Source organism: Mauremys mutica, chromosome 1, assembly GCF_020497125.1.
Source record: "Mauremys mutica isolate MM-2020 ecotype Southern chromosome 1, ASM2049712v1, whole genome shotgun sequence".
NCBI classification, from domain to species: Eukaryota; Metazoa; Chordata; order Testudines; family Geoemydidae; genus Mauremys; species Mauremys mutica.
The window spans coordinates 44,536,820-44,563,736 of NC_059072.1; the positions used below are offsets into that span (position 1 = coordinate 44,536,820).

General features: G+C 46.3%; 1 protein-coding gene across 3 annotated transcripts in view; it reads left to right on the plus strand.

The window, feature by feature from the left end:
- Positions 1-523: 523 nt before the first annotated feature.
- FAM3C (FAM3 metabolism regulating signaling molecule C) overlaps positions 524-26,917 on the plus strand; it is a 75,938-nt gene continuing 49,544 nt past the window's right edge. For 2 of the 3 annotated variants that reach the window (XM_045031510.1, XM_045031501.1), the window contains exons 1-3: positions 19,746-19,807; positions 22,809-22,867; positions 24,921-25,025. In XM_045031510.1, coding sequence (XP_044887445.1) covers positions 22,828-22,867; positions 24,921-25,025 — 145 coding nt within the window. In that variant the 5' untranslated portion in view covers positions 19,746-19,807; positions 22,809-22,827. Of the gene's footprint in view, positions 692-19,745; positions 19,808-22,808; positions 22,868-24,920; positions 25,026-26,917 lie in introns of those variants that run through there. The other variant, XM_045031519.1, reaches the window with a different exon arrangement.

Genomic DNA, 26,917 nt, shown 5'->3' on the forward strand with positions numbered 1-26,917 from the left:
TGTCGGGGGGGGTGGGGCAGAGGCGGTCGGTGTGCGGGGGGAGGGGCTGTCGGTGGGGGTGGGGCAGAGGCTGTCGGTGTGCGGGGGGGAGGGGTTGTCAGTGGGGGTGGGGCAGAGGCTGTCGGTGTGCGGGGGGAGGGGCTGTCGGTGGGGGTGGGGCAGAGGCTGTCGGTGTGCGGGGGGAGGGGGTGACCAAGGGGGTGGGGCAGACGCTCTCGGTGTGCGGGGGTAGCGGCTGAAGCTGGCTGAGGGGCAGAGGCGGTCGGTGTGCGGGGGGAGGGGCTGTCGGTGGGGGTGGGGCAGAGGCGGTCGGTGTGCGGGGGGAGGGGCTGTCGGTGGGGGTGGGGCAGAGGCTGTCGGTGTGCGGGGGGAGGGGCTGTCGGTGGGGGTGGGGCAGAGGCGGTCGGTGTGCGGGGGGAGGGGCTGTCGGTGGGGGTGGGGCAGAGGCGGTCGGTGCGGGGGGAGGGGCCGGCGGAGCGGGCCTTGGCGCAGACTCTGACTCGAGTCCGCCAGCACTAGGGGGCGGGCGAGCTCTCCCCGCCTGTGTCTGCAGCTGCAGGGGCCGGCGGGGCCGCTCGGTTCCCTGCTTCCCCATCGCCCTTTGGGCTCTCGCCGAGCCGGGTCGAGTCCGCAGGCGCCGCCGCCGAGCGAGGAGGGCCGGGCAGGCAGCCGGAGCGGAGGCGCAGTGCAGGTAAGGGGCTCTCCGCGCCCGCACCCCGGCCTGGGCCTCCTCCCTCCCGCCAGCCGCGCACGCCAGGCTTAGAGACGCGGCGCAACCCGCCCCCCTCTCCCGGCGTGTCCCCGCCAGCCTGTGCCCGGCCCCGGCCCCCCCTGCGCGCCCGGCAGCCTGTGCCCCTTGTTCCGTCCTTCGCTCGCCACCCAGCGTGTGTCCTTTGCGCTCCGGCGGCGGGCGCTGCTCCTCGCCTGCCCCATTGCCACGTTCCCACCTCCCGCTCGGCTTCCCTCGCTCGTCCGGGTGCCCTGCTCCGCTGCCCTCCTTCGCCTACAGACCGCACGTCTCCTTTCCCCTTCCCCACCCCCGGCCTGTGCCCCTTGTTCTTCCCCTTTGACTGTCTCCTCTGCCCGCAAAATAAACCACCCTTCCAGCCAGCAGCCCGGAACCCTCCATTCCGACCCTCGGTGCTTTGCTCTTCTTCCTTTCTCCACCGACTACTTTCCTCCTTCGGCTCCTGCCGCAAAAATTCATGCTCCTAAAAGGGAAAAAATTGGGCTGTTCTACACCAAGTCGCTATATCGCCCCACCCCCACTCCCCAATGTGGGGGGAAAATACAAAAGGTAAAAAATGTCTGTAAATTTAGGCTTGCACAGGACCAAAGGGATGGAAACGAGAGTTTGTGTGCTGGCTCTAGGCTATTGAATCAGAGGTGAAGTGTGTGAAAAGAGGTATTTCAGGTGTGGAGAGAGAGCTAGAGACTTCCCAACCTAGTGCTATGAATGCATTCCTCACGGAGAGGTGATAAAATGTGCAGATGTCTGATAACTTTTGACTGGGTAAGCTTACAGTGCTTTAGGACTTAAGTATTAATAGCTGTAAACTGCTTTTCACTATTATTTGCAATCAGCTATTACTGGTACAAAACTAAAAAAAAAAAGTACAATTAGCTCTTCAGTTTCAGTTTTGAATTGTTACTTTGCTTATCTCTTCACATCTTTATGCTGTTATTTGTAGAAATGCATTCCTAACATTTTATCCTTGATACATAATAAGTAAGCTTGATTTTGCTTCTCAGCTCAACTTTCCTCCTATGTGACTTTGTAGCCTGATGCCAGTTCTGATTCCATCAATCATCCAACAGTGAAAAGCTTTAGTTTCCCTAAAGACCTAGCCTACTTTTATCAGTATAACTGTTAATTAGGGGGCTGACTTTTTTTTAAACCAGTATGGCTTTACTCTGGTAAAAGCCCTACTGTGGAGGCAGTTATACAAATATATCACACTAGTATACCGGTAGTTATTTATTTTCTTGGATGGGAATAACAAAACCAGTGTAAAGTGTCAAATTATTGATATAACTGTGTTTATACTAAGGGGATTGTACTGTGTTAACTCTGTCAATTTTCTAATATAGCCAAACCCCTTATGTTGTTGGAAAAGGAGGAAATATTGCTGTAAAGAAGAAAAAGTAATTTTTTAAAATAGCATTTTACTAAATGTTTTGTAGCTGATCATGGAAATCACCAGTACAAAAGTTATCAGTAGTTAACCTGACATTCAACAAAACGCTAAAGATATTACTGTAGGGACCAATCCTGCATTGGCAGGGGAATGAGCAAAGGAACCAATTCTGCAGTTCAGTAGATCCTCATGGATCTTGCTGTGGGATCTGGGTCTAAATGACATAATACATCACTTTGATCTCCAGTTTTTCTACTTCTGTGATTGTGAAGTAGAAAGGTAAATATAGATCATAAATCTATATCTTTGAGCATCTCACTATAGTAGTTACTAGATAGTATAAAGCCCTGTCTACCCTTGGTTCCATTTTTGCCTGAGCCACTAACTATTTATGGGATCTTGGTCTTTACCCCATTTTCTCCACATGTAAAATTGGTATAATGATACCTATCTACTTTTGTAAAAGCCTTTGATAACTGATGAAAAGCATTATATAAATGTTATTTAATAATAAAATAAAAATACATGAACCCATCTAAATGGCTCACACTAAAATTACTCTCTTGTCAAGGACTGAAAACACTGGATAACCAGATGATATTTTATATTAAGTTTTAGAGTTCAATTGTGCATTTGTGGTATGGAAATAATTCACTAAGGCCCTGATCTTGTGAACACTTGCGCATATGCTTAATTTTATTCACTGGAGTATTCTCGTTGAAATCATGGGACTACTCACATGAGTAAAATTAAAGGACGTGCATAAGCATTTGTAGGATTGAGGCCTAAAGGATTAGGCATCTATACTGCAAATGCTTACTCACGCTCTGTTGGTCCTTTTGATATCAATAGGATTACTATTGGAAGGAGAAGGGTTTTTTCAGGTTTGTAGTTACTTTTATTTTTGTAGAAGCAGCAAAGAGTCCTGTGGCACCTTATAGACTAACAGACGTTTTGCAGCATGAGCTTTCGTGGGTGAATACCCACTTCTTCAGATGCAAGAAGTGGGTATTCACCCACGAAAGCTCATGCTGCAAAACGTCTGTTAGTCTATAAGGTGCCACAGGACTCTTTGCTGCTTCTACAGAACCAGACTAACACGGCTACCCCTCTGATACTTTTATTTTTGTAATCGTTCTACTACTAAACACTAAAGCATTTAACCTAATCCCCATACAACCGAATGTTAATAGTACTTAGTAGCCGTAGCAGTACTGGTAGCCCTAATGGGCTGGAATCAGAGTGTAATCAATAGCTGATAGTTGATCACGGTCAAAGTTTCTAGCAGTAAAGATTATATGGTCTCATCCAGCCTCTTCCTTTCAGATTATAAATACCATAAATACACACCTACCAGTTGCTTTTAACATATCACAGAAATTAAGTAAGACTGAGATGGGCTGGCATTTCTCACTAGTCAAGAGTATATCTGTGTGTGATACCTAAATGTCAAAGGCTCTAGTGGAGGCTTCAGTGAAGCATAATTTGCTGTTAATTTCATGGCAAATTTGTCTCCATGCTTAACTAAATGAATGGTGTTATGCTTGGAGGGCTAACTGCATCTCTGTCCTCTGTCTGAGTGTGCCTCTTAAAGTGTTAGACCTTGTATCTTTACCTGTACAGGGGTAGAATTCCGTATTTCTGCCACATTTAGACCAGGTGTGGTACTACCCTGTGTTACAAGTATGTTTTCTCAGCCAAGTCCGACTAGATTCAGCACCGGTGGTTCTTCTCTTTGGGAGTTTGTGACCAGACATCTGACTTAAGATTAAACAATATTTTGGTTTAATAATAGGAATAAAGCATTTGGACTTTTACAAATTATTTCTCTATCTTACTTAATGCCCTACCATTCTGTGATTGTGGGCCAGTTAGGCCTAGCTTCTTTAGGCCTGGTCTACACTGGGGGAAATCGATCTAAGATACGCAACTTCAGCTACAAGAATAGCATAACTGAAGTTGACGTATCTATGGCTGTGGCTACACTTAGCACTTCAAAGCGCTGCCGCTTTGAAGCGCTAAGTGTAATCAAAGCGCCAGCTCTCTCCCAGCGCTGTCCGTACTCCACCTCCCTGTGGGGAATAACGGACAGCGCTGGGGCTTTGACCATGCTGGCGCTTTGCAGCGCCGCAATTTGCAGCGCTGGAGAGGGTGTGTTTTCACACCCTGCTGCAGCGCTGCAAATTTGTAAGTGTAGCCAAGCCCTTAGATCGACTTAAAATCACTTACTTTGCGTCCTCGCAGTGCGGGATTGACGGCTGCCACTTCCCCATTGACTTTGCTTCCGCCTCTCGCCGAGCTGGAGTTCAGCAGTTGACGGAAGAGGGATCGGGGATCAATGTATTGCATCTACACTACACATGATAAATCAATCCCCGATAGATCGATCACTATCCGGCGGGTAGTGTAGACGTACCCTTAGACACCCCAGCAAGCCCTGGATGTCAGCTTGAACAGCTCCCCAGCAACAACAGGACTGGCCTCTGAATCATTTTAACTGTTGATAGTGCAGTTTATCTGCTGGCTCCCAGCATTGGGCCCATGTTGTAAAACAAGTTTTGTAAGGAGCCTGAAGATAGAATATTCACAGCTAATAGCTTGGGTGTTTCTCTAAAGTCTAAACAACTTTGAAGTGTCTGTGGAGAGGAGGATTGGGTGGCTTATCTCAAGCCATTGTTTCACTTCCTGCTTATTTTTCCAACAACCCTGTTGAGTTACCCATACAGTAAAGACCCTAATAACCAGGTAACCATATGGTATTCATAGATGATTACAGAGCAGCTTCACATCCGGCACAGGTGGGACAGGACATATAGGAGAGAACTTGATTTAGATGCATAAATGGCAATATTTTAAGATGAGAAGGATACTATAGAAAGAGTTTAGGAGTTTAGTGATAGATATTTGTAAAATATTTTCTGAAATTTGTGTGTAGCAATCGTTCTGAATACTTATTTTCTGTTTTGTATACAGTAACAGGGCATAGTACAGCGATACTATGTATGTATTTGTTTTTTTGTATGATTATAATCCAGTATATGCATGTTCCAGTCACACTTTTTACCAGTGGGAATAGTGTGTTGGCAAGTAACTGCTTTCTGATTTTAATTAACGCATTTATTTTGTTCTTAGCTACTATGGAATGATTGAATAAACCTTGCTATAATTTGTTATGTATACCTCAGAATACATTAAGACACCAAGGTGGTGATGCGCTTTTTTTTTGTGAGCTATCAAACAGGTGGTAATTGCAGCTACACTTGAACTTCTAAATATATTTCTCATAGCATTAAAAATAAATAAAATCTGCCCCTCCCCAATCTCAAGCTTCCTGGTACCCGGATTAGCCAAGTCTGCCTGCAGACACCCACTCTGCAGAGCTGCACTTGACTCATACCCTTGTAGCCACATCCACACTGGCACTGCAGGTTACTTGGGTTCAATGCTAAGATTTCTGGGGGTGAATTCCAAAGTCTTTAGTACCTGACTAACTTGAGTCCCTCTAAGAATTGTTTCATGTGTGTTGTGGAAGAAATTGTCTGTCCTTCCTGAGCACCTGTGCTGTGCAGAAGTTTCCTTAAATCTCCAGCACTTTAAACTGAGGGACTTCCAGCTGTGCATACTTGTCACTTCTGTGCTAAGGCAGGGGTCTCAAACTCAAATGACCACGAGGGCCACATGAGGACTAGTACATTGGCCCGAAGGCCACGTTAACTCCCCCCACTGCCATCGGCCCCGCCCCCACTCCACCCCTTCCATGAGGCCCCGTCCCTGCCCCACCTCCTCCCACCCCTTCCCTACCCCAAGGGGGTGCAGGAGGGGTGTGGGTGCGGCGGGGGCTCAGGGCAGGGGCTCGGGGTGCGGCGGGGGCTCAGGGCAGGGGCTCGGGGTGCGGCGGGGGCTCAGGGCAGGGGCTCGGGGTGCGGCGGGGGCTCAGGGCAGGGGCTCGGGGTGCGGGGGGGCCTCAGGGCAGGGGCTGGGGGTGCGGTGGGGGCTCAGGGCAGGGGCTCGGGGTGCAGCGGGGGCTCAGGGCAGGGGCTCGGGGTGCAGCGGGGGCTCAGGGCAGGGGGTCGGGTGCAGGAGGGGGCTCAGGGTGCAGCAGGGGGCTCAGGGCAGGGGCTCAGGGTGCAGCAGGGGGCTCAGGGCAGAGGGTTGGGGTGCAGGAGGGGTGCAGCAGGGGCTCAGGGCAGTGGGTTGGGGTGCAGCAGGGGTGCAGGATGTGTCGGGGCTCAGGGCAGGGGGCTCGGCTGCAGGAGGGGTTTGTGGGGTGGGCTCCGCGCTGCTCTGGGAAGCCGACGAAACCTGGGGAAGGAGGGGCGCAGGGTGTGTGTGGCTGTTGCTTCAGGCACTGCCCCCAGCAGCTCCCATTGGCTGTGGTTCCCCATTTCCGGCCAATGGGAGCTGCTGGGGGTGGTGCCTGAAGCAACAGCCACACCCCCCACGCCCCTCCTTCCACAGGTTCCGTCAGCTTCCTGGAGCGTCACAGAGGAAGGGCAGGCAGGCAGGAAGCCTGCCCTGCCCCCGGTGCGCGTCCAGCCGGAGCAGCTCTAGGTAAACGCGGGGGAGGGCACTGGATCTAGCACCAGTGGATTAACTGTTCCTGCTTTTGGCTGTGCTGTTATTGGAGCAGGATGTGGATTGAAGGTATGGGGCATGTTTGAGGTCATTTCAGCAGTGGCTGGAGGCAGGTGGCAGTAGCAGGTCTTTAGGCAATCATGCTGGCTGGATGTTATGGCAGAGTGGAGACAGCTGCTGCATACTGTAATTGCTGCAGATTCCCCCTGTGAAGAGCAATACATCTGGTGCAGGACCACAAGCACAGAGTGGGACTACATTGTCATGCAGACCTGGGATGCGCCAGAAGTTCTGTGTGAGGACAGCCACTTTCGTGGATATCTGTTAGGGCTTGGCCCAATCCTCCAGCACCAGACTATCCAAAACAAGGGTGGCTGGTATCAGTCCAGAAGAGGGGTGTTAGCACCATCTGTAAGTTGGCTATCCCTAGCTGCTACAGATCCATAGCTAACCAGTTTGGTGTTGGCAAGTTGACAGTTAGTGGTGTGGTGGTGATTTGTGAGGCAGTTATTGCTGTTGATTATCTATGGGTTATGGACATAGCTATTGTGCCTGAAGTAATAGCTGGCTTTGAGAGAATGGGGTTCCTGAACAGTGCTGGGATCACTGATGATGCATGTGTGCCCATGGTTTGCTCATCACAAGGAGCACATAAACATGTCAACTGTAAAGAATATTACTTGATTGTTGTTCAGGTATTGACCAACCATAAAGGCAAGTTTATTAATACCAGTGTGGGATACACTGGCAAGGGTGCTAAGGTGATTTGGCATTTACTTGTTAGGAGGGAATAAGGTCCTTTTGTGTTCAAATAACATGGTTATGAATGGGGTGTCTGTACCCACTGTTGTTTTTACTCTGTTGGCACAGATCATGAAACTGTACCATGATATAAGAGCACCTGGAAGAGAGAGGTTTAATTGCACACAGAGTAGCAGGATGGTGACAGAATGCGCAGTTGGCCAACTGAAGGCAGGATAACACTCACCTGCATACCCATTTGAATGCCAGTATTTCTAATGCCATGTGTATTGCTATGGTGTGCTGTGCCCTACACAACAGCTGGAAGGAAATAGGCAAGAGCTTTCACCAGGAGTGGTCTCAAGACACTACTGATTTGCAGGCCTGGTACAGACAAAGAGCCCCTGTCATTACTGGAACTAGGTCCTGGTGAGTAAGGGAAACAAGGGATGCCTTGTGCGCCCATATCCTTGTGTCACATGATGACATGCTGAGGAAATGCAATGCTGTCTAGTGCTTTAGTATATGTATCAATTTATTTGCTATTGCTTTCATGTGATAGGAGTTTTTTACTTTATTAAAAGCTTTGAATACAACTTCCTTCCTCTTTTTTTCCCCCAAGCACTCTGTGCCAGTGTAGTGTATAAAAAAATAATACTTGATTAATAAAAAAGTATCAAAATAAGTGATTTGAGCATGACTACTATCCTCAGGGCAGCCTGTTAGGAACCATGGTACAAACCGCAAATTGGCCGTGAACTCTGTGTCCTTTCCAGTGTTAGATTTCACCAGCCAATTATCACACACAAACTCCTTAGGCACTCTAACAGCCTAAACATGTTCACTTGGGTACACCTATCTGTCTTGCCATCCAGGTGAGCATACCTTTGTGATAGATGGTCCCTTATAACAAGAATTTCAGCAATATTCAGGTTACTTCCAGTCCCAAGGGATCAGTCATTTACCCCAGATCCAACTGACAATGCTTCTATCCAATCTTATAATAAATTATATAAAGATTTATTAAAATAGGAAAGAAACCAGCGAGTTATTTACAAGGTTAATCACACATACGAGTTACAATCTGAAGTTTCAAAAGTTAATGGAAGCTTCTATAATAAGCCAGCTCTCTATGTCCTTAAGGGCTAACCCACGCTAAGCAGTTAAGGATCTGGGGGAAGAGGGAGAGGGGTTAGCTACTGAATTCCGTCTAAAGATTGAGAATCAAACATAAAAATCTAATAAATTACCACAAGCACTAGAACCCGGTGACAGTCGAGAGAGAGAGAAGCAACTTTTCTCCCTTTCTCCTACTGCTGTTACTCCATCCTTGTCTCTACTGCTATTCTTCTCCACTTATAGAGTTAGTTTTCTAGACCTGAAGAAGAGCTCTATGTATGCTCAAATGCTTGTCTCTCTCCCCAACAGAAGTTACTCCAATAAAATATAATGTACCATGCTCTGTTCTTGTGGAAGGCACTCCTTAAACTCTGGAACTGAAAGGCACAACAATTTGAAGTGGCTCCTTACTCTGGAATAGAATGCAGTGCAGATAGGACGGTGGAGTGGGAGGAAACAGCAACCAGTAACCCCACCCCCCAAATGTAGTTTCTTGTAACAGCTGCAACCCCTCAATCCTTTGTATCCATGTTCCTTGTGCATGGAAAGTCTGCTGTAACTAATAAAGTTCCAAAGAGTCCTGTGGCACCTTATAGACTAACAGATGTATTGGAGCATAAGCTTTCGTGGGCGAATACCCACTTCGTCAGACACATGTAGTGGAAATTTCCAGAGGCAGGTATAAATATGCAGGCAAGATCCAGTCTAGAGATAACGAGGTTAGTTCAGTCAGGGAGGATGAGGCCCTGTTCTAGCAGTTGAGGTGTGAACACCAAGGGAGGAGAAACTGCTTTTGTACTTGGCTAGTCATTCACAGTCTTTGTTTAATCCTGAGCGGATGGAGTCAAATTTGCAAATGAACTGAAGCTCAGCAGTTTCTCTTTGAAGTCTGGTCCTGAAGTTTTTTTGCTGTAGGATGGCTACCTTTAAATCTGCTATTGTGTGTCCAGGGAGGTTGAAGTGTTCTCTTACAGGTTTTTGTATATTGCCATTCCGAATATCTGACTTTTGTCCATTTATCCTTTTACGTAGGAATTGTCCAGTTTGGCCGATGTACATAGCAGAGGGGCATTGCTGGCATATGATGGCGTATATTACATTGGTGGACGTGCAGGTGAATGAACCGGTGATGGTGTGGCTGATTTGGTTAGATCCTGTGATGGTGTTGCTGGTGTATATATGTGGGCAGAGTTGGCATCGAGGTTTGTTGCATGGATTGGTTCCTGAGTTAGTTACTATGGTGTGGTGTGTGGTTGCTGGTGAGACTATGCTTAAGGTTGGCGGGTTTTCTGTGGACGAGGACTGGCCTGCCTCCGAAGGCCTGTGAAAGCGAGGGATCATTGTCCAGGATGGGTTGTAGATCACTGATGATGCATTGGAGAGGTTTTAGCTGAGGACTGTAGGTGATGGCCAGTGGAGTTCTGTTGGTTTCTTTCTTTGACTTGTCTTGCAGCAGGAGGCTTCTGGGTACACGTCTGGCTCTGTTGATTTGTTTCCTTATTTCCTCGTGCGGGTATCATAGTTTTGAGAATCCTTGGTGAAGATCTTGTAGGTGTTGGTCTCTGTCTGAGTGGTTGGAGCAAATGCGGTTGTACCTCAGCGCTTGGCTGTAGACGATGGATCGTGTGGTGTGTCTGGGATGAAAGCTGGAGGCATGAAGGTAGGCATAGCGGTTGGTGGGTTTTCGGTATAGGGTGATGGTAATGTGACCATCGTTTATTTGTACTGTGGTGTCTAAGAAGTGGACCTCCCGTGTAGATTGGTCCAGGCTGAGGTTGATGGTGCGGTAAAAGCTGTTGAAATCGTGGTGGAATTCTTCCAGAGTCTCCTTCCCATGGGTCCAGATGATGAAGATGTCATCAATGTAGCGTAGGTAGAGAAGGGGCATGAGTGGACGAGAGCTGAGGAAGCGTTGTTCCAGGTCAGCCATAAAAATGTTGGCATATTGTGGGGCCATGCTGGTGCCCATAGTGGTGCCACTGTTCTGGAGGTATATATTACCAAATTTGAAATAGTTGTTCATGAGGATAAAGTCACAGAGCTCAGCAACCAGTTGTGCTGTGGCATCATCAGGTATACTGTTCCTGGCAGCTTGTATTCCATCTGTGTGTGGGATGTTTGTGTAGAGAGCCTCCACATCCATGGTGGCTAGGATGGTGTTTTCTGAAAGATCACCAATGCATTGTAGTTTTCTCAGGAAATCAGTGGTGTCACGGAGATAGCTGGGAGTGCTGGGGGTGTAGCGTCTGAGTAGAGTCTACATATCCGGACAGTACTTCAGTGAGAGTGCTAATTCCAGAGATGATGAGGCATCCAGGATTTCCAGGTTTGTGGATCTTGGGTAGTAGATAGAATAACCCTGGTCGGGGCTTTAAGGGTATGTTGATTTGTTCCTGTGTTAGTGTAGAGAATGTCCTGAGTAGATGATGCAGTTTCTTAGTATATTCCTCAGTGGGATCTGAGGAAAGTGGCCTGTAGAATTTGGTATTGGAGAGTTGTCTGGCAGCCTCCTTTCGGTAGTCAGACCTGTTCATGATGACAGCAGCACCTCCTTTATCAGCCTCTTTGATTATAATGTCAGGGTGGTTTCTGAGGCTGTGGATGGCATTGTGTTCTGCACAACTTAGGTTATATAAGGCAAGCAATGTTGTTTTTCCAGAATTTCTGTCCGTGCACGTCAGTGGAAGCATTCTGTGTATAGGTCCACACTGTCATTTTGACCCTCAGGAGCAGTCCATGTGGAGTTGTTCTTCTTGTGCTGGGGGGGCGGTGGTGTGGGGGATATCTGTGTTCAGTTAACTGTCTATCTTCTGCTTTCCTTTTAGGGTTGCCAGGTATCTGGATTTCGACAGGAAAGTCTGGTTTTAAGAGGACCTGTATAGTCTCCAATCAGAAATATTGACCGGACACCAAAAGTCCGGTTACCGCAGTTCTGTTGTCCTCCCCATCCCCTAGCCAGCCCAAGGTCTCTTCAGTTCTTGAGCGCTGGCGTAGGAAATTCCAGTAGTGGTAAAAAATGAGGACAGTTATATAGAGCAATCTGGATCGCTTGATAAGCTGGGCAAAAATGTTGTAATATGACCAAATATAAGGTCATATAAAGAACGTGTGTTATACCTACTGTATACGGGTCAGTATCCTGGAAAGCAGTGACTCTGAAAAGGATTTATGGGTCATAGTGGACAAGCAACTTAACAAGAGCTTTCAATGTGGTGCTATGGCAAAAAGAGACTGTTCTAAAACTTGGATGTAACTATAAACAATGGAGTTGCATCATACGCGCATTTAACTTGCATGAATTCAACTATGCACGGTCTGGGGTTCTGTCCACCGGCTCCTGCCAGCCGGGGGCCACAGCCTTACTCAGTCTGCTGCCGGCCTGGGGTTCCGTCCATCAGGCTGAGCGGGGCTGGAGTTCCGTCCGCCAGCTCCTTGCAAGCTGGGATCCCGGCCACCAGCCCCGCTCAGCTGGATGGACGGAACCCCGGCTGGCAGCGGACTGAGTGGGGCTGTGGCCCCCGGCTGGCAGGAGCCAGTGGACAGAACTCCAGACCCATCAGCTGGCTGAGCCACTCAGCCCGCTGTTGGTCTGGGGTTCCGGCTGCTGGCCCCTTGCAAGCCAGGGTCCTGGCCGCCGGCCCTGCTCAGCCCGATGGACGGAACCCCAGGCCGGCAGTGGGCTGAGTGGGGCCATGTCCCGGGCTGGCAGGAGCTGGCGGACAGAACCCCAGACTGGCAGCGGGCTGAGCCAGTCTGGGGTTCCAGACGCCGGCCAGCTCAGCCTGCTGCTGGTCTGGGGTTTTGACTATATGCGATTTTCGCCTTACGCACTGACTTTAGAACCTAACCCCTGCATAAGATGCAACAGTTCTGTAGCAGTAGGGAGGTGATTTTACCTCTGTATATGGCATTGGTGAGATTGATACTAGAATACTGTGTACAATTCTGGTGTCAACATTTTTGTTGAATGTTAAAAAATTGGAGAGGTGTGCAGAAAAGAAAAATGTTTTGAGGGCTGGAAAAAATGCATTGCACTGAGAGACTTAAATTCAATCAGTTCACGAAACATTTGAGAGATGACTTGATTGTGACGTTTAAGTATGTTCTTGAGCAGAAAATACCAGGTACTAAAGGGCTCTATACTCTTGTGAAGAAAGACATAACACAGACCAATGGCTGGAAATGAAAGCCACACAAATTCTAACTAAAAATAGGGCACGCATTTCTAACAGTCAGGGTGCCAGCCTCACCATTGGAACAAACTGGCAGGGGAGGTAGACATTGCTTGATGTCTTCAGATCAAGGCTGGATACCTTTCTGGCAGATATGCTTTAGCTAGATAAAAATTATGCTTTAGTCAAACACAAGTAATTGGGCTTGGTGCAGGGCTAACTGGGTGAAATTGTATGATCTGTGACTTGATGGTCTAATAGTCTCTTCTGGCCTTAAAAAAATCTATGAGATGAATACATTTGGGAACAAAGATGAACTGAAGAGAGAGGATCTAAGACAGAAGTCAAAGGGGGAGCAAGTTCAACGCTCTGGATAGGGCCCACTACATTTGTTGATCTGCAATATATAATGGTGCAATCATAAAACAAAACAAAAGGCTCAACAATATCTCAGATATAGACAGGAGTTAATAAAAAATAGAATTCTTCCAAACTAAAATCAGTCTGCTACTATGTAAGTAGCTAATACAAAGAATGTTTGGTCTATGCAATCAGTAACCATTGCTCAGACCAGTGAGCAGATGTGCTGCTGTAAAACGTTCGTGTAAGTAGTAAGCTTGTGTGGCTCGTGTTTTTAGTGCTTTGAAATTGCATTTGTTAGGCAATTTTTTTTTGTCAAATGGGGGGTGGGGGAGAATGTATACTGCAAGCTGTCTGTACATCCTGCCAGCATGAAAACTATTCAGGGTGCAGAATTTTGTTTGGTTCCATTCTACTATGATGCCTCCTCTGGGGAGATAGAAGGATGTGAACGTTATACTAAAATAACCCTTTAAACCAACTTTTAAATGCCAAAAGCTCAGATTGCGCCAACATAAAATTGCTCCCTATTTTTAACAGTTTGTCTAACTTAGAGTTGAACTGTAAACTGAACTGTATGACTGTAGGATTGGCAGAATATAGCAGAACCCGAGAGTTAAGAACTAACTGGTCAACCACACACCTCATTTGGAACCAGAAGTATGCAATCATGCAGCAGCAGCAGACAAAAAAAACAACAACCCAAAACAAATTCAGTACAGTACTGTGTTAAACATAAACTACTTTAACCCCTCCCCCCCCCTTTTTTAAAGAAATTGTTGACAAGGCAAAGAAACTGTTCTCTGCTTGTTTCATTTAAATTAAGCTGGTTAAAAGCAGCATTTTTCTTCTGCGTAGTAAAGTTTCAAAGCTGTATTAAGTCAGTGTTCAGTTTAAACTTCTGAAAGAACAACCATGAGGTTTTGTTCAGAGTTAGGAACATTTCAGAGTTACGAATAACCTCCATTCCTGAGGTGTTTGTAATGCTGAGGTTCTACTGTACTGAGGGTGAGGGATTCTGCATTTAGATGCATACTGAAGTAAATTGTGTGTGTGTGTGGGGGGGGGTGGATGTGTGTGTGTGTGGGGGGGATTTTCAGGAGGATTCTCAGTTGCCTACACCCATAGTGATCCTACAGTATCACTGTGCTTGCTCATAGCCAGTTGCTTGTCATCCTCTGGACATTTTTTATAGCTTGTGATGCATCTGCTAGGAAAGTTTCACTCTTAATGTAAGCAGTGAACATTTAGCACCAAATTCCTCTCTACTCTTGAAAGTGCCTGCTGATATTTTAAGGTCTTTCTTTTTGTGGAGGGAAGGAGGGTTTCTCAGATCTTTCAATTTTTCCCTCTCATTTACTGTCCTCCTCACTACTAACCCTTACTCCCATAAAACTTTAAGCAATATATCATAGTCACCCTATCGTTGGCAGAGAGAGGCTGGACATGGGTCTCTGAACTCAACAGTGCTACTTCGAACACAAGCCAAAAGAAGTAGCTTGAATAATGGAAAGTTCTCCCTCTCCCAGGAGTTGAACATCAGGCTTATGTAGGGTTGAGAGAGTTTTCTGAAGGATGTAGAGCAAAGAGTAACAGACAGGTGCTAGAGACGAATAACAGGATTTTGTCACTGTCGTAGCATTCAAGAGCACAGTGTCTCAGGGATGTTGTGGTACTGTTGTATACAGCTGTTTCACAAAGCCTTGTATTAGGCATCAACCATTCATTTACACAATCTTTTCCATATACTCAGGCTCCCACCCCATTTGGGGTGAATCTGCCAGAATCACCACGCAACTAAAACAGGTTTGTCATCCTGCACAATACTGCTTTTTCTCACTAGCATTTACATTTAGCAAAAGGGAAATTGAGCAGATGTCCTTTTACCTAAAGGAGATATTGGTTACAGGCTACATTATTGGTCTGAGTATCTTGTGCATTTTAAGGTAACCTCTAGAGCTCTGCTCAGGCCTGATTGTTGGGCCTGATTTTTTAACCCAGACCCAAACTGACCCAAGCCCGAGAGGATCGAGTCATTTTCCGACTACAGGTTTGTGTCAGGTTGGAAAACAACTGATCCCCTTGGGCTCAGTTTGGCTCTTCTCCTTCCTGTGAGGTTGGTATGGCCGCAGTTGCATGCACTGCTCCTGCTGTGGAGTGTGTGCACGCTGCAGGATGAGGCTTTGTGATTTCTTGGTGCATGCGCTCCGCAGCAAACACAGCACAGTATGGTGGCGGTGTCCGGCAAAAGCAGGTCAAGCAGCGCAATCACCATAGGCCAGGGGAGGAGAGCTGACCTGTGCATTCGGGAGTCGATTGTTTTCCAAACCAACGCGAACGTGACACTTGTATAGTAACTTGAATCTGAGGGTTTTTTATGCATTATTAAACGGTAAGAAATGAGCAAATGAAATAGTAAATAGCTCAATAGCCTAATCTTTTCCTGCTAAGTTTCCAGGCAGAATCTAATTTCAGCTCAGTGAAAAATGTGAAGATGCTTTCACACCAAAGGTATGGAAGTACATATTACAGTGGTTCTTAAGAGCCTCTGAGGCCTTATCTGTAAGTATTAGAGAATGCTGCCTCCTTTGTTCCAGTGTTCACCCAAATGCTTCCTAAATTAGTTACCCAGTGTCACAAAAGCCAGCACGTTAACACTTTGACTAAACCTAGACATGTCTGGCCTGATTTTTTTCAGTGGATCAGAGTCCTGAACCTCTCATTGGGTTCTGAGCAGGTGCTCAGAATCTCTAGGAATCTTAGTTTGAAAATTTTAGAAGTTTCTGTGGTAGTTTTGCCATTTAAAATTTGGGGATAATACTTAACCATCCAGGACTGGTTGAGGCTTAGTGCAAGAAATGCTTGGAGGTCTTCAGTTGGAAGGTGCTATGAAGTGCATTTGATTTTTCCAGTAACTGAAAGATAATCTGCAATAAAAAAATTATTTACAAACACTCTATTTTATGTGAATGTTTTATAAATGTTGCAGATGTTTTCTAAAATACCTGTTTAGATTAGAATTAGCCTGTCATTGTAGAAATGCTGAAGTTCTGGTTGAGGCAGTACTTTCAGTCTAATCCCTTATTTTCAGATACTTCTAACTTTTCTGGAAAGTTATCTCTGGAATTTAAATTTCTCATTCTTATGAGTCCTTGTGTGCATGCATGCATGTTAAGTTAGTAAAATTCTCTTCGTTGTTTGAGTATATCAAAATGTATACCTTTTCACATTCAATTTTTTGATAACTTTATCTCAAATTTACATGTCATATGTAGTCCTCAGTTAAGCATGCTTACAGATGGGGGTGCGGGGGGGGGAGGAGTTATTTTGCTTACCTTTTTGCATTAATGTGAATAAGTTACTGTGTATCCCCATGTATCATACACCAATAAACCTTCAGTAAATAATCATTGAGTTATTAGTCAGACAATTTATTCTACTTGCAGGGATTGAGTGGGAAGGTTGGCTCATTGCTCCTGCCTCATATCCCCCCTGTAGAGCTTTTGAGCTGCACAGGATAGATCAGGGGTCCACAAACCTTTCAGAAGTGGTGTGCCGAGTCTTCATTTATTTGCAGTAATTTAAGGTTTCACATTCCAGTAATACATTTTAATATTTTTAGAAGGTCTCTTTCTATAAGTCTATAATATATAACTAAACTATTGTTGTATGTAAAGTAAATAAGGTTTTTAAAATGTTGAAGCTTCATTTAAATTAAAATTCAGATCTTATCAGTTTAGTGTAATCCTTGCCCTTGCTTTTCCTTGCTGAGTTTTCCAATGTCTGGCACGTATTTGGATGATTTAAGCTGCACACAGGCTTCTTAGTGATCAGTTGTTAACAGGCGCTGAGAGGGACAGAGGACATATTTCATGTGTGAAAATACCTGTTTACACAGGTATGTGGATCCAAATGCTGAAAGCATTGCAAACGCAATTTTCTTCAAACAGTTAAATTTCACTGGCAGGGACATCCAGCAGGTCAGAATAGAGGCCCCATGATCTCTCTCTCATTGCTTGAAGGGCACTCTGCAGATATCCAAACTTTGATGCTCACACTTCTGAGCTTTTTAACTGAATGAGCTGCATTTCGAAATCTTCAACACCCATCCAGTGAAATACAGACACATAAGTCGCTTTCATTGAACTTTTCAGGTTTAATTAGAAAAGAGAGGATTGGGCCAAATCGCTGGAAATCTTGAAATCTGTCAGAAAATTCTGATTCCAGTTCTTGCATGTACATTCTAATCTCAACATCAAACGCAGTGTGCTGTTCCACTTGATGTGATAGTGATGTAAGCAGCAAATCAGGACTTAAAAATATCCGAGTACAGTGGCACTGGAACAATTTTTAAGGTAGGGTGCTGAGCTGCACCCCCTCTTGCCCCTTTCTGCACCCCTCAGGGCTTGGCTACACTTGAGAGTTGCAGCGCTGGGAGTTTACAGCGCTGGTCATCCAGCTGTGTAGGAACAGCGCTGGTGTGTGGCCACACTCACAGCTACCAGCGCTGGTGTGTGGCCACATTTGCAGCATTTGCAGCGCTGTTGGGAGTGATGCATTATGGGCAGCTATCCCAGCATTCAAGTGGCAGCAACGTGCTTTTCAAAAGAGGGGGTGGGGTGTAGTGTGCCAGGGAGCGGGGGAGAGAGAGAGTGTGGATTTTTGGAGCCAACACTGTGTGTTAGCTTCCTGCCTTGCAAAATCAGAAAATGTTCCCGACCCCTTACTCTTAACTCTTAACTGCAAACAGCCTGCATCCAACGGACTCCCGTTTTCCCCTCTGCCCCCGCTGTTTCTCTGTCAAGCAAACACTCACTCCCTGCCTGCCTCATTCACAGGGGTTATCTCATTTGATTGTTCACAGTCAAGTACAGATTGATCACAGCAAACAGGAGCTGTGTTTGTTTTTTAGATAAGCAGCTCCCGGAGCAGCGCTCCGAGTTCACAACAAAACAAAGAGAGGCTGCATAACAAAACAAAGAGAGTAATTTAGTTAAAAGCATTCTGGGATATCTGCTAATACCCTGGAGGCCAATAACAGCGCTGGTGTGTGTCCACACTTGATGAGCAGCGCTGGATCACCAGCGCTGCACTCGCTACACCCCAAGCAGACCAGGTGTTCAGCCAGCGCTGCAGCCAGGGAGTTGCAGCGCTGGATGTGCCTTGCAGGTTTGGACAGTTACTAAATTGCAGCGCTGGAAAGCCTTCACCAGCGCTGGAACTCTCAAGTGTAGCCAAGCCCTCACTGTCCCAGGCTGGGGCCAGTGGGACACAGCTGGGGGTGGCTGCAGAGCCCTGGGCCGGCGGCTGGGACCCTCAGCCGACAGCAGAGCCCTCCTGACCAGTGGCTGGACCTGGGGCCGGTGGGTGGAACCCTGGCTGGCAGGGGGCTGGCAGTCGGTACCCCAGGCCAGCAGTGGAGCCCCCGGGACCGGTGGCCAGGACCTGGGCAGTGTGAGTGCCACTGAAAATCAGCTTGTGTGCCGCCTTTGGCACGTGTGCCGCCTTTGGCACATGTGCCATAGGTTGCCTACCCCTGGGATAGAGGCTCTGTCTTCTTCTGAGCACTGTTCTTGGAGTGCCCTTTTAAGCACCAACTTTCTACAGCCCTTGCCATCTGTACATTTAACTAATAAAATGCATATAGGTGAATAGATTTATCAAGCTACATACCTTTCTTCTTACATTTCAGACATCATTATTTTGCTGAAGGAAAGTGGAGTTTTTTTGTGCACAGATTTTGCAATGTGGTCATTAACTATTTTTTACTATAATCTAGAGAGAAAATCCTCAAAAGTTTGACTGCCACTATGCAGTAAAACACAGTCTTGGTACAGAAGGTCATTAGCAATTTGAAAGAGTGCAGATGGGTTTTTTTGTGTGTGCACTCTGTTGCATGTTTACATTTGTATCATACATATTGAACACCTTCAAGAAAACAAGGAACATCATCCAATTTCCTTGGTAATTGATTGAAAGTATAATGTGTCATATCAAAACAGGCTAAAAATGAGGTGAGTTTATGAAGGAATTAGTAAAGCTCAGAAACTAATTATTAGAATAACAAAACATTCAAGTTGCTCGCTTTATACTTGAGTGACAAATGAGAGCAATGCATCAGAAATCAGTCCAATATACTCTTTCACTGTGAGCACTAAGGGCTAGTCTACACTTACGAGCCGGGTCGACGCGGTGAGTTCGACTTCTCGGAGTTCGAACTATCGCGTCTAATCTGGACGCGATAGTTCGAACTCCGGAAGCGATAGTTCGAACTCCGGTACTCCACCACTGCAAAAGGCGGTGGCGGAGTCGACCTTGGAGCCGCGGACTTCGATTCCGCGGCGTCTGGATGGGTGAGTAGTTCGAACTAGGGTACTTCGAATTCAGCTACGCTATTCACGTAGCTGAATTTGCGTACCCTAGTTCGACCCCGCTTCTTAGTGTGGACCAGCCCTAAGAAATCAAGGCTTGATGCTAACTATAACGGGTTAACTATTAAGTGATCAGCAAAATCTTCATTAGCACTACTAGTTTGGAAACCCTGAATGTTTCTGTGAATGAATTAACAAACAAAACAGTAGTAAAATGGCTTATTTGCCTCTAGTTCTAATTGTTGTGCCTTCTCTTTTCTCCTTTTTAGGTGGTTTGTTTAGTGCAGTAGTGCTGTTGACTGACTGACAAGACTAAACATGAGGGTAGCAGGTAAGAAAAACAGTCACTGGGATCAGATTGATGTGACTTTTAAACCAAGCCATATACTGCATTAATGAGTAAAGGATAATTGTGATGTTTTTTATTAATATCAAACTTCTGAAAGAAGCATGGCAGCATTAATTTAATGGAAACAGTATTGCTTTGCTATTTCACTACCTCTTTAGCTGTCTGTGAAGCATGGCATTAAGCAATCATGAATGGCAGAAAAAAATAATGAATGTTATTTTCTCCATACCAGTAACATCTAGCTTCCCTGAAGGTCGAAAAGAAGAAGCAAATGTGAATTGGGTCTTCCTCTGAGTTTCTTGGTGTAACCCTGGCTTTCAGCTTTTTATATGTAGTTCATTCAATTATTATTTATGCAGTTCAGTTACTAAACTGGAATTTTTGCAAGGGAGGAGGTTCAAGTTTATTGGAAGAAAACATTTTGTCTAGTAAAAAGCAACAGTCCTGTGGCACCTTATAGACTAACAGAAGTATTGGAGCATAAGCTTTCGTGGGGGAATACCCACTGCTAACATGGCTACCCCTCAGATATTTTGTCTAATAAAATGGCGAAATGTTTATCTGCCACTTTCAGCCAAAATAACTCTTCCTACAGTCCAGTCTTTGTTTATTAGTACCCTTGATATGAGAGACATCTCAAAAGAATGCAGAAAATATTCTATACATCACTAAATTTGAAAAGTGTATTTAGCACCTTTCATATTAGATGTCTTATGGATCTTTTTATATATCTTTCAATATTTTAAACAAGTATCAGTTCTAATCGTAGTGCAAAATAACACCAAAGAAACACCAGTCATTGTAGTAAATAACACCAAGGAAGTGATATACACATTAGAAATTCAGGAAACCCAACAAATGTATACAGTGACGTTTAGTACAATAGGAAGAAATGGAATTTGAAATTTTTCAGGACTTCAAGATATGTCTTTGATATAAATGTTATGAGTGGTGTTGGTATTTGTAAGCCAAAGGTCAGTAAGATGAAGGAATGAGAAATGGGTAACTGTTCCAAAACAGAAGAAATAACTGGAAATGTCCTGTATAGAAGGATACAGCATTACTTCTGGGGGGGATTCGGTGAAACTGCACACTTGCAGAAAACGCCCTTCCCCCAGAATTCCTGTGCTTGCCTGCAGAAAACTGCAGGGAAGCAGCGTCGGAGAGATGACCATGGGTGCAGTTTTGAGAGGGGATTGCCCCCTTCCAAACAGAAGTGAGGCGTGGGGGGCACACAGGGTTATGTGCCACTGCGCGTGCCCCCTCCCCCCCATTTCTGCAAGTGCAGAGCTGCCTAGCTGAAGAAGTTCCCTGACTCTGCAGCTGAACGCCATCTCCTGGGTCCTAGTGCAAGTTGTGCTCCCCTTCTGTGTGCTGGGAGTCTTCTTTTCTGTGCAACAGTGAATGCTGGGGGTGGGGCTGGGTAACGGGGGTGGAGGGGAAGAGGCAGTGGGGAAGGAATGGGGGGTGGAATAGGGCAGGAGGATGGGGGAGTGAGGGGAGGGGAGTGGAGAAGAAAAGAGGATAGGGGAATCGGGGGAAGCGGGAGTCCAGCATGCGGCATCCCCCGTTAAGCAGTACCATTGAACCCTCACCCTGACAAGCCTTACCCCCCTACTCCTGGACTCCTACAATAAGCCCCCCCCCTCCCACACCCAGACCCCTACCACACTGATTCCCAAGGAGCTGCACCTGGACCCCCACTCCATCAAGCCACCTCCCCCAGCATCTGGCCCCCACCACTGAGCCCTCCACACCCAGGCCTCCCAACTCCTGCCGATTCCCATCTCCCCACACCCAGATCCCCCTTGCTGAGCCCCAACCACCTGCACCTGGAACCCCCCAACAAGCCCCTCTGCATCCAGGTATCCCACTGAGCTGCCGGCACCCAGATTGCCCCACACCTGGATCCTGTACACACTAAGCCCCTCCACACTTGGATCCTGCGGGGCTGAGTCTTCCCACCCATACCTGGTGCACCTGGCACAGAGACGTGTTTCTGGGTCAGGCCCAGCCCTTGCACTGTGTCAGGGTCAGGTGCAGCCTCACTGCCAAACCCCTGTACCGGGGGAGCTGGGGGCTTCAGGGTGATCTCCCACCTCAGTGTAGCCAGTGGCCTGTGCTCCCCACTGCCATGCTGGAGCTACATTTATTTATTGACAAATAGAATTTGCAGAATTTTAAAATATTGTGTGCACTATTTTTAATTTTTTGGTGCTGAATTCCCTCAGGAGTAACAGCGTATCGGAGACCGACTGGGTAGAGTTCAGAAAGAAACTGGGAGTGAAAGCTGAATAAATGTAGCATTTGGAGAGCAGTAATAGAGGTCTCTGAGAAGCCTATTTACCTATGAGAAAAGAAGCAGGAAACATCAAAGAAAATTCAGTAGTGTGTTGCGTCTGTATCACAACTAAACAATTTCAAGGCGTTCCATTGCAATGTAATTTGTAGTGTTGTGTTGCAGGAGGAATGTGTGAGTGTGCTAGTTAATAGTCTGACAAACGGTTAGACTTTTCAGCAGTGTGATTCATACATTAACTTAGTAACAGTTACTTCAAAGTAACCCAGGACATTAAAGTTAATAGTAAGGCTGTGATAGAGAAATAGCACATGGAACATACATTTTTATTAACTGTATTATGCATGCTTACATCTGAACTTAGTTCAAACAGACTCCACATTGGGGGTCTGGTGAAAGTCTATTTTATGCTGCGGTAGGAGTGGGCAGATTTTGGTAAGACTGGGAAATGCTCCGTTTTCTGGAAGGTCAATCAGGTCACCAATGGTGGTTGTCTCCCTCCTATAATCCTCCCCACTTCAGCCCTGCCAAGATCTCACAATCAGGGCAGAACCTGGTAAAATTTATATATGTAATCTTAGGTTGACATTTCTTAGGTATAGTAAGCAAGTACTTTAGTGAAGTGCTTTTAGTTCAAAGACTAAAGGAAGGGCTCTCTTAGAAATGTCTTTTCTTTTTTTATAGAAAGAGCCCATACAATTCCATGGGAGGGCTGAGAATTCTGTGGTGTTTCTTTGGTGCTGGTACAGTCTGCCCACTTTTTCTTGCCTATTCTATATATAACAAAACATGCACCATCTGTCTAATTTACGATATGTCATGTTCCAAAATATACTTTTTTTGTAGATGTGACTCTGAAAAATAAAATCAAACCACTGTAAAACCTAAAAATAACCTCCAAGAAAGAAGTAATAAATTACATCTGAGACTTTGAGAAAGTATATAGATAAAATGTCAAATAGATGCAAATATTAGCATTAAAATACTTTCAGACAACTGTTTTAAGTTTTGAATTTGCTTTGAGTTTACCAAGAGTATTAGCTATGGTTAAGGCTGCGAGTCAGTCACAGAGGTCACAGATTCTGTGACTTTCCAGTCCGAGCAGCTCAGATGTCCCCGGGCGAGCCACACTGGCCACTGCTGGGGCAGTCTTGGGCCACCACCTTCCCCCAGCACCTGTAGTGGTCTGTGGGCCGCTGCTCCCTGCCCTGGAGCACCAGCTTAGGGTTGCTAATTTTGGTTGGATGTATTCCGGGAGATTTAATCACATGACATAATCTTCAATTCCTGGAGACTCCAGGCCAATCCTATAGGGTTGGCAACTCTACACCAGCAGCAGTCCCAGGACACCCCCTCCCTGGAGCTCCCTCCAGAGCACCCGTGGTGCCCCTGGAGTCTCCCCTCCAGAGCACACAAGATTTAGTCAGGGGTATATAGTACAAGTCATGGAGAGGTCATGGGCCATGAATTTTTGTTTATTGTGACCTGTCCATGACTTCTGCTAAAAATACCCATGAGTAAAACGTAGCCTTAACTATAGTTTTGTCAAATAAAATTATTGTAGGCATATAGCCCCCCCCCCCCCAGTTGTCCCCCCCCCAGCTCCCTTTCCCAATCCCCCGATTACTCCCCACCCAGTTTAGGGTTACTATATTTCAAGTTCCCAGAGAGAGGGCACTGCCAGGGGGATTGGCGGGGGGGTACTGGACGGGTAGTTGGGGAGGTGCTGCAGGGATGTGTGAGTACTGGGAGGGGGTATTTGGGGGGTGGTGGCAGGGATATTTGAAGGGGTACTATTAGGGGTACCTGCAGCCTCACACTTGAAGCGGGGCGCAGTGTTGCTCCCTGTCACTGGAAGAGCAGCTGGCACAGGGCCGTGACGCCACGTCAGTCTATCAGTCAGTGCCTCACTGTGGGCTTCTCCCCCTCCCCAGGGTGGCGAGCCAGGGCCTGACTCTGTCACCCCTCCTGGCTGGGCTCTGAGGCCCCATGGCAGGGCAGGCGGCCCAGCCGAGAGGCACTTGGCAGCTCTTCTTTCCTGGTGGGCCAGGCGGCCCAGCTTGGGCCCCCCTCTCCTGATCACCTGCCACCTCCATACCCACTCCTCCCGGAGAGGCTCCTGCTGCCTCACTCGCTGAGCCCGGATGCCAGCACTTGCTCATTCACCCACATGGCCACTCGTCCCTCCCCTGCACTGCTGCTGGGTGGCAGATGACAGAGCTGGTGGGGCTGCGCTTCCACCACTCAGGGACACACTGTGTTCTGCAGCCCAGCCACCCACCCCTGCTAGGAGGCCCTGTGCTGGAGAGCAGCCCCGGCTCGGCTTCAGCTTGTTTGATCTTTGCAGTCCACTAAGAACTGTCTGGCAGTCCCAATTTGGCCAGTGTTCGCCTATTGACTATCCCGATCTAGCATATATATTGTTCTGTAAATGCCAGTGTGACTCCAACACACTTGGTAAACTGTGAGATGTGAATTGGTGTCCCACCTCAGGGTGGAAGACGGCAGTCAGAGCTACAGCTGAGCCTCACAGTATCATTATCATTGCAGTGATTTAAGTTCACACCTTGACAGTACAAAGCTTCACTTTTGATTTATTTCTCATGTACATTCTTTTTGTTTACTTTATTCCACAATTTATTTGTTACATGTTTCTGGCAGCATTTTAATAGCTTTATTTAACACAATTCATTGTGGATTTCTCATGCAGTTTATTTTTTGTGGTAAAAGCTGATATGTATAAATTATAAAATAGAAATAGATGCTGAAAACTTTATTTTCTGTGGTTCTGAATAGGTGCTGTAAAGTTGGTGGTAGCTGTCTCAATATTTCTACTGACATTTTATGTCATATCTCAAGTATTTGAAATAAAAATGGATACAAACTTAGGAAGCCTGTTTGGTAAGTGATGTCTTCTAACTGTTCTCCCAACACAAATCTGATTGACCTTGGATATAGCTTGAGTGAGTGCTACATGCTCTTTCCACGGTGAGCCTGGCATGGTCATGCTCCAGAAGAATGCATGTTTTTAAGAATATACTTTTATGTTCTGCACTAAAAGGTAAAATATTAATATTTACAAATTTTAATGTGAATATTTTAGCTTAAAACGTTCATTCAAAATATACACAAGATTTTATCCATGCACAGATCATGTTTAATAGTATTTGTGATTTTAGTCCAATGTTCTTTAGACTGTAAGTATAACAAGAGTGCACAGTGTGATTGTAGTCATCGTGTTGGTCCCAGGATATTTGAGAGACAAGGTGGGTTAGGTAATACCTTTTATTGGACCAACTTCTGTTGGTGAGAGAGACAAGTTTTCACGCTACACAGCTCTTCAAGCCTGAGAAAGGTACTCAGGGCTCGTCTACACTTACGTTTTATAGCGCTCTAACTTGCTGACTTGGGGGGGCCCTAAGCGCAGCAAGTCTGAGTGCTTTAAAGCACTAGTGTAAACAGTCTCTAAGCACTGGGAGTTAATCCCCTCATGGAGGTGGGTAACCAGAAGCACTCTCCCGTGGCAATGCTTTGAAGTGCGAGTGTGGTCGCGTGTGAGCACTGGGAAGCGCTTTGAAGTATCCAGTCTAGCTATGCCCTCAGTGTGTCATAGCTAAATACGAGATCGAACAGAGAGTTTAGCTAGAATGTGCGTCTATATAACACAATTCATTTTAACGTGGTCCCCGCTATAATGCGGTCCCCATGTTAGCGTGGTACCGCGCATGGATCCCAAATCCCGCGTTCTAGCGAGGGTCCTGTGTAGTTAGCACATATTCCAAGGGACTACTTCACCTCGAATATGTGCTAAGTACTTATGCTATGCCATAAGGTAAATAAGGGCAGTCTATTTTTGTCAAGTTCCAAATTTCTTGGTCAAGGTGTAGTCAAGGTCCAGACTCCAGAAAAAATAATTTAAAAAAATAGTAACAATAATAAGTAAATAAAAAGATTTCAGGGTCTGTTCAAAAGCATCTGGTGGTATGAATTTGGCCTGTGATCTCTCTATTGACCACCCTTGTGCTACCCCACCTCATCTCTCCGGTATAACAAGTGGGCATCCAAGATAAACTGTAGAAGTGCTGCATAGACATTTCAGAATTTACTTATTTTCATTCCTTGTCCTTAGTATTAACATAAAGTGCACGTGTTGGATGTAGTATACCAACACACATACAATGATCAAACTGTGTCAAGTGTGCATGTTATTTTTCTGCTCTCCGTATAGATTCATAGATTTTAAGGCCAGAAGGGACTATGTTGATCATCTAGTCCAGTGTTTCCCAAACTTGGGATGCCGCTTGTGTAGGAAAAGCCCCTGGCGGGCTGGGCTGGTTTGTTTACCTGCCGCGTCCACAGGTCCAGCCAATTGCGGCTCCCACTGTCCGCGGTTCGCTGCTCTAGGCCAATGGGAGCTGCTAGAAGTGGCACGGGCCAAGGGATGTAAACAAACCGGCCCAGCCCGCCAGGGGCTTTTCCTATACAAGCAGCATCCCAAGTGTGGGGAAACACTGATCTAGTCTGTCCTGCACATCGCAGGCCACAGAACTCACCCACCCACTATTGCAATAGACCCATAACCTCTGGCTGCGTTACTGAACTCCTCAAATCATGATTTAAAGACTTCAGGTAAATAGAGAATCCACCATTAACCTAACTTTTGGGTAGCTTAAAAACCAGGCTCCAAATTTTGAAAAGTGCCTTCTGATTATGGGAGCCCAGCTTTAGACAACTACACCCTGAGTTTTTTCAGAGAGCCTGAGCACCTACAACTCCAGGGATCTCTGGGAGCT